This window comes from Suncus etruscus, chromosome 6, assembly GCF_024139225.1.
Source record: "Suncus etruscus isolate mSunEtr1 chromosome 6, mSunEtr1.pri.cur, whole genome shotgun sequence".
NCBI classification, from domain to species: Eukaryota; Metazoa; Chordata; class Mammalia; order Eulipotyphla; family Soricidae; genus Suncus; species Suncus etruscus.
In genome coordinates this window covers 131,517,490-131,529,874 of record NC_064853.1, presented here as the reverse complement: position 1 = coordinate 131,529,874, position 12,385 = coordinate 131,517,490, and the positions used below count along the sequence as shown (strand labels likewise).

At 38.2% G+C, this 12,385-nt stretch overlaps 2 protein-coding genes across 2 annotated transcripts in view; one reads left to right on the top strand and one right to left on the bottom strand.

The window, feature by feature from the left end:
- Positions 1 to 5,906, top strand: part of INSYN2B (inhibitory synaptic factor family member 2B) — a 131,343-nt gene extending 125,437 nt beyond the window's left edge. Inside the window, exon 4 of the mRNA XM_049776061.1 lies at positions 5,452 to 5,906. Within this exon, the coding sequence (XP_049632018.1) occupies positions 5,452 to 5,638 (187 nt within the window). The 3' untranslated portion in view covers positions 5,639 to 5,906. The remainder of the gene's footprint in view (positions 1 to 5,451) is intronic.
- The window catches only part of DOCK2 (dedicator of cytokinesis 2), a 442,819-nt gene that overhangs the window by 200,787 nt on the left and 229,647 nt on the right, over positions 1 to 12,385 (bottom strand). The gene's annotated exons all lie outside the window — the stretch shown is intronic.

Below are 12,385 nucleotides of genomic sequence, written 5' to 3'. Positions count from 1 at the left end.
CCCTTCCCCTTATTCTTCTACCACACCAGCCCTGATCTAGATTCCTTGCTGCATATTTAAATGACCATGTATCCTAACCTATCTGGAACCAGGTACTGTCTTGTCATTTGTTTCTTCTTATTAGACCCTGGTCTTATTAGACCCTGGTAAGAGTCAGTTCCTGGACTGAAACATTTGATTCCTCTTGAGGAAAACAATAAAGGACTAAGCTCAGGAATACCAGATTTTTATCCTGATTACCACTCAGTTGCATTTTCCTTTCCCAATTTGATTCTACTAAATGGAAATAACTAGCTTCCCATTTTTCCTGCTACCTATTATGAGGATAAAAGGAAAACACAGAGCTGAAGTGTCTGCAAACTTGAAAGGGGCTATTAAAGAAAGAACTCTCTGCTGTTTGCTTCTATATAAACTTTCAGTCCTTTTTGGCTGACCCAGTCAACTTCACTCAGTCTACTCAAGATACCACATCCAGATCCTGCTCTGCTGTATGTCTATAAATTTATCTACTCTTTGTTTCTCACTATTTCTTCTACCAGACCAGCCATGACTTAGATTCCTTGCTGCTTCCAATTACCCAGAAAACATTCTTCCTGTTTCACTGAACATAATAGCTGGAACACTGATTTGTCAGATAGATTAGTGAGGTGACTCCAGAGGGGACTTGAAATCTTGCTTGCCTTTTTGGTTTATACATTGCTCTCTAATGCAATGTGGCACAATGTGCAAACACTTTTAGTTATGTATGTGAAGGGTTCTATGGCTCCAGATGAGGAGCTTGGAGTTCCTCAACAGGCCATATATCTGTTGCATCCTCAAAATTTGTATGCCCCAGACTACCCAATCACTTGAGCTTTGAATTCTGCATTCTAACAATTTTCTGATTACCATTTGCCCCTATGTGATCCAAAGTTCCATACAAACTAAGAACTCAGTATTCTTTGGGTCTCATGAGAAAGATGGAGCACCTCAAATATGGACGTTTAAAAGCATAAGGATGGGGAGAATAAAGGGAAGAAGAAAAAGAAGCCAAATTGTAGGAAAGTTACTGCTATTCTACTTAAATCCAGAACAGAGGTAGGGGGATCCCCCAGAATCTGTTAACAACCCTCTGCTGAAGTTTTCTTGATTTCTCACCAAGAAGTCAACTTTCCCCCTTCTCAAGAGGCTGGAGAACGAGGGGTGGACTGGCTGAACAGAAAGCCAGGATACCTCTTCCACCAACACTCCAGCGGGAAGACAGACAAGAGAGGGTACTCCCGCCTCACCACTTGAGAAGCAGCTGCCGCCAAAGCAAAATTGACTCTCTTTTCTCTTCCCCTCCAAACTCAAAAGTACTTTGCCAAACAGATGAATAATAAGAAAAGTGACTATTTTCCTTTATGTTAATAAATTGCTCTGGCCTCAAAAACATTAATCATTTTCTTTCCAAAGCGCACATGCTTCACCATGCTCTGTTATTTGCCTGGCCCTGAAAAGAAAGTCACTTTCAATCCCCTTTAAATTGTCAAGACCAGTGGAGGCAGTTGCAAGATGGGTGTGGGGAGCTCTCTAAGTCCCAAGGATTATAATAGAATCCTGCGGTGTTTCCATAGAAACATAAAGAGTGTATTCTTTCTTGAATGTACATGGAGGGGAGGGGTGAAGAGTGATGTTGCTGGCAAGGTATACAATTATCAAAGAGCTGAAGGTATGAACACAATAGTCAGTCTCTAAGATGGAAAGACAAAAGATTTAGTTAAGAGTAGAGCAAATAGAGACAAGGTCCAACAGGAGGACATTTTATCTGTCATTATGTCCCATCTGCATATCTATCCATTTTTACAAGCCCTGTTTTCAATGAGTCTTAGAGAGTAAAGCATTTTGCCCAAGGTTACCATTCAGGAAGTAGTGCAATCTCAGTGCAAACCCAGGAGAGTGCAAAGAATCTTGCTCTACCCTTTATACTGACTGCTCTTCAAATGGTGAAGAAACAGGAGTTTATTTTCTGCTTCCTGGACCTCCTCTCCCTGGTCTACCAACTATATACACATTCAGAACATTGTTTTAGCTAATTGGTTTTGGAACTTTGCTCTCTTAGAAGTTCAAATGGTTTGTTTTTTGATCTATTAGTTCAGAGAAATACCATAAGTGTGAAAAGAGCATTGGTGTATGTGTGTGCATGCATGCTTGTATGTGTATTTAGTGTCTATATAATTTGACATGTATGAGTAAGGTGTTGTAAGGCAGGGGAGCTGAAATAAATGCAAAGTGCATTCTGAAAGCATCTACTAGTTAAATCATTACCTGACATTCTTGTATCTATTATCTCTTACAGCAGGATCCACTTCTAACTTACTATTGTGTCTCTGAAACTCAGAATAATATCAGGTCCAGCTTAGAATGGATGGATTGTTGGAAAAATGAATGGAGGATAGGATGAACATATGGTTGCATCCAGTGGTCCTCAAACTATGGCCGGCGGGCCACATATTGTATTTGTATCTGTTTTGTTTCTTCATTGCAAAATAAGATATATGCAGTGTGCATAAGAATTCGTTCATAAGTTTTGTTTTTACTATAGTCAGACCCTCCAATGGCCTGAGGAACAAGTGATCTGGCCCCCTGTTTAAAAAGTGTGAGGACCCCTAAATATGACAGAAAGTTCCTAAAATGAGATGGTCACCTTCTTTGGAATTTCTGGTGTTCTATTATGAAGGTCATTTTCCTGTAATGGGGGAGAGGGGAAGAAAAAAGGCTGGGAGAACTGTGAATTGGCATGCTTTATATCTGTGAACTAATGGTAAAAAGGGGATAGTCTCTGACTCCTCTTTTTCAGTGGGTTAGATGAGCTGATGATGATGATATAAAAGAAGTCTACCCCATTTTCAGAGGTAAGTAAGGATACCCAGCCAGGCAATGCATCCTAGAAGTAGAAGTCACAGTGCATGAGGTTAAGAGGTTTGGTAGTCCTAGAAGATCCTAGGCCTTAGCTAGATCCTTAATAGATCTTGATGTTAGCAGCTAGCATTTACTGACAAAGCAGGAGGTCAGGATATCTGTCAGTGTCAATCTTTCACCCTTTCCCATACCTAGCATAGAGTCTGACACCATGAAAGATGCTCACTGCCTCTCTGGATACATGATGATTTCCCCTATACCAAGTGTTTAAAGTGATGTTCCAATAGTACAAGTGCTTAAATTTCATGGAGAACCTGTGAGTTGGTCCCATGTTCACTTTTTAGATGAGAACAATTGTGATTTGAAAATTAAGAAATGGCTTCTCCAAGATCTCACAGTTAAACAGATATGGAACTTTGTTTTAAACAAACAGTCTATGTTTTCTATTTACAAAGGTCATGGATTGGCAAGGTTCCCTAAGTGTAGTGGTTATCATGTGAGCCTGACAAAGGTCATGAGATTGTACCTATAGAAGGAACTGCAGAGAAACAGAAAATAAAAAGGGGCCAAAGAAATAGTTCAAAAGGTTGAATCATTTACTTTTCACACAGAAGGCTTGGATTTGTCTCTGAAATCACATGATCCCCTAATCACTGCCAGGAAGAACCCCTATGTACTATAGGCATGACATAAAAACAAGAAAGAAAAAGAAATAAAGATGTGATCCAAGAACAACATCTAGGTGGAACTGACCAAAGTATAAAACTGAAACTATCAGATACTCTTCCTTGAAGGGCTGTAAGTATCTTGGAGTCAAGTGGGCTAAAAAGTAGACTGCCTATTTTTCTGATGCTTTTGTCCCTGTCTCTTTCAACTCAGAATTACCATTGGGGCTTCATTTTTCATTAGCAGCAAGCTGAACTCCTCTTTCTAACTTGTTCTTGGATCTCTACAAGGTGCTATGTAGATGGCAAACATGGACAAGTACTCCTTTTAGACAGCACTTTTGCAGTCCTGGAAAGAAAGTCTTTGGCTAGTCATGCCACACTGCAGACCAAAGTGGGATCTTTCACCTTCCATGAAAAACATTTTCTTTCTTTATTTGTATACAGGAACACTCTGTTTTCATGCCTGCATTTCCACCACTTGCCACACTCCCATGCTGTTTTCCCACCTCTAGACCTTCCAACAGTTCTAATATAACACTGGGTGATGTATGCAGTTAAAATCTTAAGAGGCTTCTTGTAAGCAACCCTGCACTGGAAACTCCTTTATAAATAAATTTTCAGAGGATGAAAATAAAGAGCTGAGGACAAAGAAGATCCATAACTTTCCTACAGAAATGTCTGAAGGAATTCTTCCTGCACTATAGGCTCAGGGAAGGGGCAGGAAAACCCTATCTAAGTGGTCAGGATGTATGGGCCACTATCCACCAAAGGTCAGAGTTTTGAACTCTCTGCTCTTCTCACGACTTGTGGGAACCTGGAACCCTGGTCCCCAAGAGCTGTGATAATTACCAAACAATGGTAAATAACAGTTTGTACACTGGTAACTCTAAACACAAATAAAATAACAAAAAAGGAGGGAAATATTAGGAAATGGCATCAAAGGGGAGCATTTAAAAATAAATGTATTGGGGCTTAAGCAATAGCACAGCGGTAGGGACTTTACCTTGCATGTGGCCAATCCAAGATGGACCTCAGTTCAGTTCCAGGTATCACATATGGTCCACTGAGCCTGCCAGGAGCGATTTCTGAGCACAGAGCTAGGAGTAACCCCTGAGAGCTTCTGGGTGTGACCATATATTATAATGTTACTGAGGAATATAAGCATCATATAAAATTCTAGAAGACACATTATTGAGGAGCAAGACAAAGAGTAAGATCATATTAATAATAGTAAAATCAATAGGATTAATACATATGGAAAGCTTTCAATGTCCAGGCACTGCTCTCAGTAGTTCATTTCTTTTTCCTCACTTAACACATATTAATTTTAAAGAAAGTCTTTGAAATAAGTGCTATTAGTATCTGCATTATACAGATGAGGAAACAGTTACAAGTTTTATTGTACATCTCCTTGTATTATTTGAATATTTTATAGTAAGGCAGTTTTCTGTATAATGGTTATTAAATATTAGAAGTGATGATAACTGTTAGAGATTGGGGTAAAGTATACTGATCATATATTATCAACAGCCAGTATTCATTCCCATTAAAGTTTAATAATGTCCCCAGGTGGTGAAGGTAGCTGTACATTATATGACTGTAATTCAATCATGAACAACTTTATCTGTGGAAAAAATGCATTTTTAACAACCTTGTAACCACAGTATTTAAATAAAAAAATAATATCCTCAGGTGGAAAAATTACTGATATCAATTCAAAGTCTGATAAATTGGGTTCAGAGAAGTGGTAAATCTCCCCAAACTCACACATCCAAAAGGCACTTAGGTCACTAGAAGTGATCTCAAAACCCCTCTTCCGTGTCAGTTAGACATTGTGAAGTGTGAATCTACAATATGTATACTGATTTGAATTTACTTTTCTTCCTTCTGCTGTGTTTTTCAGTGTAGAATATGATTTTCGACAGCAGGAAGGCAGGTTCCATGAAGTTCTTCAGAGTCTGGAGGAAGTAGAACCAGCTGAGGAGACATCTCCCCCACCAAAGTCCCCTGCAGAACTCCCGGTTCCTGAGAAACAGGACTTGAGGCGGAAAACCAAGAAGGTGAAGAAGAAATGCTTCTGGTGGATCTGAACTTTGAGGGACTATTCCTCTGCCATCCACCTCTCTAGACACCTTCCCAAGGTGAGGATGCCATGCCTCAGACCTTCTAGATCCCTTGGTGGAGGCCCTAGCCTGTGAGCCACCCAACAGTCAACCTACAGAACAGAAAAGAGCTGAGCTGCTATTGCACTATTAGCTGAGTGCTAATGGACACTTAACCACAACCTCACCTGAATGAGTGTCACTGCTTGCTGAGGAATTTTGATACCCATGATAACTTGTCACATACCCTGTCATATATGGCCTGGCTGCATCCTGGTGTGATAGATTCCCACCTTCAGTAGAGCCCTGTGATACAACTCTGTGATGGTGAGCACCTTCTTATTCTGGGTTCATTATCCCAGGAGAAAGAAAGTGTAATGCAGAGCAGGAAGCCAGAGGATCAGCTAGGATAAGCTAGAAGTAGAAAACTAGGGTATCAACAGAAAACATCTAAGTACATAAGCTACGGTAGCAATTTTCTGAGAATGTGGAGCATGTTAGCAAAACAGAAGTGAGCAGGGTCTACAAATAAAAGACTGCCCTAGTGGGTTGTGTATTTTTCATTGGTCCTTGATCCCAAAGCAAGCATCTGTCATCTCAGGCTGTGTAGTTAAGTATAGTCACCTAAAGGCTTATGGGAGTTTGTGTGGCTGTCCTGCTGCTATAGCTGCTCCAAGGCCATCATGCTTCCTAGATTTGGATAGGAGACAGATGGCAAGGCTGGGATCTAGTTTGGGTCTGAACTTTTAGATTCTAGAGTAAATTTCCCTGCAACATAATTCATGAGCTCCTGCAGCCTGTCCATTTCATCTTAACAGTAACATACATAAGATGAAGATAAATCACAACACTGATTTTCTCACCCTTTCATCCCTGAAATAGCCTTTTAGATAGCTTTAAAAGTATCTTATTCTACACACACTCTCTGAGGTGGCCAAGCAATGGCCACCTGATTGAAGACACAGCAGGTCTGGGCATATAGTTATATATATTTTTTCTTTTGCAATTAAAGGCCTTCCTTCTCCAAGTCTGTGTTCTTTTAAAGTCTGGTTCATTCTTTGGAAAAAAAAATCACCATATATGTGGGTCCAGACAGACTTGCATAGCTGAATGAACAAAATTCTAAAGAAATAGAATTAAGTAATCACTATGTACTCTAGGGGAGGAGGTATTGGTTGGTAAGACTCATATTCCTTACTTTAATTTTCCACCAGACTGTGGCTAAATTCATGCTGCTTATAAAAGGGATCCTAAAGTTCAACGCAAAGAGGCATTTCAGGTGTCTCCATTAGTCACTGTAGCATGCAATTGCCCGTGTGAATGTGGGATATTCAGACCTACTGCAAACTAAGACTAACTGAGCAAACCACTAGAGCAGTTTCACCTTCTCATCACCACACTGCAGTGCAGAAGCTATTTCAGTGAGAGTGAAGAGGAAAATTTGGCAAGGAATCTTGGTTTGCACTATTTAAGTCTGAGGATGTCATTCAAGATGTTTTTGTTCTGCTTCTAGTATAATGTTTAAACCCACAAAATGAGAACAGAATGTATAATGTTAAGTTAGAATTAAGATAAATACACTTGTCATACTTAAGAAGCCACATTTCAATAAGATGTGCTGCCACTGGCTAAAAGCCACAGAGCTTTTTGTATCCACACAATCAGCTAACTCTCTGTTGGCTCCAACAGTGGAAAAGAACAGCACAGAGGATAGTCCAATAAAGCAAAAAAAGCATCTGGGATCTCTTATATAACTCTATCTAGTAGTAGAGCTTCCATTTTAATTTGCTCTGCTGACATGAATTTTCAAATTAATTTATAGTTTTGGGTAGCATGCTAGAATAAAAAAAATCCTGTTCCTGAAATTAAGAGACCCGGTAACAGCAGTGAATTGTTTGCCACAATGAGTGGAATTGCTTAAAATTTCAGGATCCATTTATCTAGTTTTGAATGAGGTTATAAACACCTGCTCTACTTTATGAGCTCTCTGAATATTCCAGCATCCAATGAGCAGAGGCTGAACTGTTTCATTTGCCAAAGTGAGCCTGGAATGATAAAGAGGAGTCTGAGGTAACTCACATCAAGAGTAACCCAACACTCGGTTGGTGAAGGAGATCGAGGTCTCATGCACATGTGTTGAAAATGTGGAGAGGATGTCTTAGATAAGCCCTTCCCTGACTGAAATAAACCCAGGGTTCAAAAACAATGAAATATTTACAAATAAAACCAGATGAGGTGATATACATACCAAAGCACAACATAGTATTGTTTTGACACTAGGAGAGGGGTCTCTTTATGGAAACTGAATTAAATCATGATCAACAAAAAAGGATTCAGCAAGCAATTTTCTATTAAACAGAAATGATCTTCTTTATGTTAAACCACACATCCATATACAAATACCAAAACTCTACTCATATACTCATGTGAAAAATAGCTTCTTTGTAAAATATTATGTAACATCTACCTTGATATTCTGCAGAAATGCTGTACTTGAGGTTATATGGAATAATGGAAGATATTAATTTAAGAAACATCACTTTTATAAAATGGAAAGGAAAAAGACCAATATATCAATTTAAGTTGCAGGAGTTTATGTAGCTGCTATCTCTGTAGTTTAAAAAAATGCGTATTCACTATATTTGAAACCTAATACAGCTCACCAATAGAGCACCTTGTCGAAGACTGTACTAATGTAATGTTTTGTAAATTTCTAAACTGTTTTAAATGGGATATTATCTTTTGCAATAAACTTAAATATTTTTCCTAGGTTTTAAGATTATATTACTTGTGTGGGTTGATTAGGGTAATAATACTGAAACTTAAGAGGAACATGTTGACCATCTATCAACCAGGGATATAGTTCAGGAAAGACAATTTTCTTTGCATGTATGAGACACTGAGTTTGGTCACAGAAGAAGGATGATAATTTCACAGTCCTACTCACAGAAAAATATTTTCTTACAAGTCTCTTATATGTCTTCCAGATAAACAAAGAAAAATTTATAATTTAGTACAATAATAAACACATGAAGCCACATGTCTCCTGGGAGAAAAAAGTGTGACTCAATGGAACAGTTTCTAACTTCATTCAGATGGATACATGTTCAAGATTTCATCAATATACCTACACATACTTGAGCTAAAATTTAATAATTTCTATTTAATTATTTATTCCCTTGAAGTACTTTATATCATACCATAAAGAAGCCCATCATGATGATCCAAAAATAGAGGATGAATTAAATTGAATTTATTAAATTTTGCTGGAGATTGCTAAGTGTTGAAGGAACTAAGTCTGAGTCCAGCTCTTTGCTTAAAAGGCAAAATGGAAAATATTCCACAAGTGCTAAGGCCATTTTAGTCATAAGAAAAATCTATTCTCTAGAATGCCCTATCATGCTGTGTATGCCTGCATGTTCTCCTCACCACTGATAGCTTGGTTACTTAATGTTCATATTCATAGTTTGTGATCTTATTAAAGCCAGGAGGAGTTCATTTCTTATCAACACCATTACTTTATTTTCCTTGAGAAAAAAATATGGGGCAGGGGGTAAACTGGGGGTAGGATAACAATATAATAAAAGTGGTAAGACAATGCAAAAGTTGAGTTCTTGCCAATTCAGGTATGAGAAGTAAGGTTATATCTATCTAGCAAGGGCACCAGAAATCAGAATCATGGTGGGGGAGGAATAAGGGCTGGGGGCTATTTAGTTGGGGTTGAATGTGACTTCTACCAGACATCACAGCACAAGGTCCTTCCAACAAATACTGATATTGGATTTGAAACCTATTCTTGCCTCCAAGCAAATTTTTTTTACTATTTGAGCAGAGATCTTAATAGGACCTTCTTTGAAAAGGCTTTATTTTAAATTGCCTCTAACGTATGCTAAAAAATAATAACATATGCTAAAAATACAATTTTTAAACCTACAAGTAACATGGATGTTTTACAACCTTCAGCTCATAATTGCTTGAAATAAAAAGAATACAGGAAGAAATCCATACCCAACAGTATGTTTGCCTGGCTTAATGGTCATAGCAAATCTCATCTTCTCATAACCAGTTATCACCATCACTACAAAAATCTGACATTCTTCCTTTAGGACCCTCAGTCTATAAATAACAAGTTTAGGGCATGGTCAGAATTTGCCAGAATCAACCAGATTTGAAGGAAAATGTGTGGTTTTCTTCTCCACTTGCTCAGTTGGCTTTACATGTGTTTCCTGTGCCTTTCAGAGTATTTTCCTCACAGAAGTAAAAACAGTCATTGCAAAATTAAGATTTGAGCTATGGCACACTGTAAATGAAAACCACTTCATAGCTTCCTGACAGATTTAGGAAAACCAGGTACATCATTATGACCAGAGGCCCTTTCTATGAAACCTTCAACACAACCATTTCACTTTCTGTCCTAGTCACACTGCATATTCTTGGACTCCTTAGCTCCACTAAGAGAACACTCCTTTATAGGGTCAGAAAATACTCTACCATGTACCTGAAATAATCCTCCCTGCTTAGTTTTCAGCTCTATTGGGGATTCCCAGAGCAGGCTTTTCATCAGCACCCCAGATTATAATAAACACTCCTCATTTATTCACCTGAGATCAAAGTCCTTGACCATTAAAAACTTTGGCTTCATATGTCCCCAAACATTAATGTTTATCTCACTCTATGATGTATATGTCTTGCATTAGCCTGTGATCTTTTTATGGTAGAGTCTACCTTATTTTTGCTCACTTTTTTCTCTTAGCACTTTACACAATTGAATTCAAAAGAGTTTTTGATGAATAAATTACTGGGTGAATTGGATGCTATGGGGAGATTCAGAAAAAATGATTGCCAATTTCTACATGTTGTCCCTCACTTAGGAGATGTGCTTAATCTGTGTTCCAAGAGGTACCCAACCTTCCTCCAATTAGGGTTTTCAGTAGCCAGAGTACCCAGAACATCTCATTTACTGCAGTCCCCATAGTACCACACAAAAATTTCTATGGCCCAAGAACAAGAAGCTACTACTATCCTTCTACCACATGCCTCTCATCAACACTCTATATTGAATAGTCACAGCTCAGCTTAATCTTGTTTTGAACAAACTGCCATCATAATTAAATTCAAATGCATTTTGCACATTTTCCAAGATACTGCCCTACTGTAAAAAAAAAAAACCTTAATTTTGAAATTAAAGCAGATTGTTAACTATTTTTGCTGTGATGTTTCCATTAAAACGCCAGAAAGTATTACATGTGACCTAGTCCATTTCAAACAAAGTTCAATTAAAAAAGACAGAGTATGTTATCTAAAGAAGCATTTTGGGTTAATGTTTTTTTGTCTTGGCTTAAACCATAACTAAAATGAAGACAATAAATTTACACCACAGGGTTATTTACTCCAAAGCAAATAAAAGCTTTATTGCAGTGATTGGCTTTCACAAATCCTATCTTTTAACAGTATTGTATAATATTATATGTAAATACAATCTATTTTTTCTCCAGAAAATTTGCTTTCTTTATACATGCATCTGTGTATGCTCACACACTTATGTATAATTATTTTTTTAAATCAGCAACTACAAACAGTGAGCTCTCATTATTGACTGAGCTTGGTTTTTTAGCAGTGTGATACCCAGGTTATGCTGACAGAAGAGCCTTCTTTCTCCTGAGCCAAACCAGCTGAGTCATTGAAATTGTTGAAACTAAGAGCATTTCACATTGCTCTTCCAGGGCAGTGAGAATACCACACACCACTCACCCAATCCCACCCACAAAAATCTGAGATAGATGATGGATGAGAATAGGAGCTATTTGTTCTCATTGTTTGGTTTGTTTCAAGATTTAAAAAAAAAACATAAGATGTTTCCATACACGAGTATTTAGAGGCAAAAATAATAAAACAACGCCATATAAAATGCCAACATTTATAAGCTAAAACATGATTGGATCTCCTGGACCTGATCTCTTTCTCTCCATTACAGTGTATGCATCAGTTGTGAGGAAAAGGCTCAGTTTTCTTTGTCTATAATTGCCCTTTTCCCATAAAAGTAATTCATTCTCTTCTCTGAGTCAGGCAAGAAAACTATAGATATAGTCTTTGCCTTGCAAAAGTCCAGTGGGGCCAACAACAAACACTGGTCCTTGATGATTTGATCATCAGGATACCATAACTCTCCTTCAGACTCCCAAGAGTTTCTGGATTTTTTCCCGCCATAAACTAAGTGTTTTGAGAATAAAAACTGCTTTTGTTGCCTTAAAATATATTAAGTCAAGGGGCAGAAGAGATAGCATGGAGGTAGGGCATTTGCCTTGCATGCAGAAGGATGACGGTTCGAATCCTGGCATCCCATATGGTACCCCGAGTCTGCCAGGAGCAGGAGCGATTTCTGAGCATGGAGCCAGGAGTGACCCCTGAGCACGGCCAGGTGTGACCCCAAAAACAAAACAAACAAACAAACAAACAAAAACAAAAAATAAGAACAAAATATATTAAGTCCAGAAAGTCTTTGATGGAATCAAACTTCAATCCCTTAAGTCCATGTGTGTTCCACTGCACTGGCTTTCAAAATCTCCTTTCTCTTAGTTTGACATACCTCTCTCTCCTCTCTCTCTGTCTCTCTCTCTGTCTCTCACCCAGCCTCTTCCTATATCTCTGGGGAGCTCTCTCAGACACACATTCTTTCTTGCCTTCTGTATTTCTAATTGTGTCCACCACAATCCTAGATGATAGAAGATTAAATAG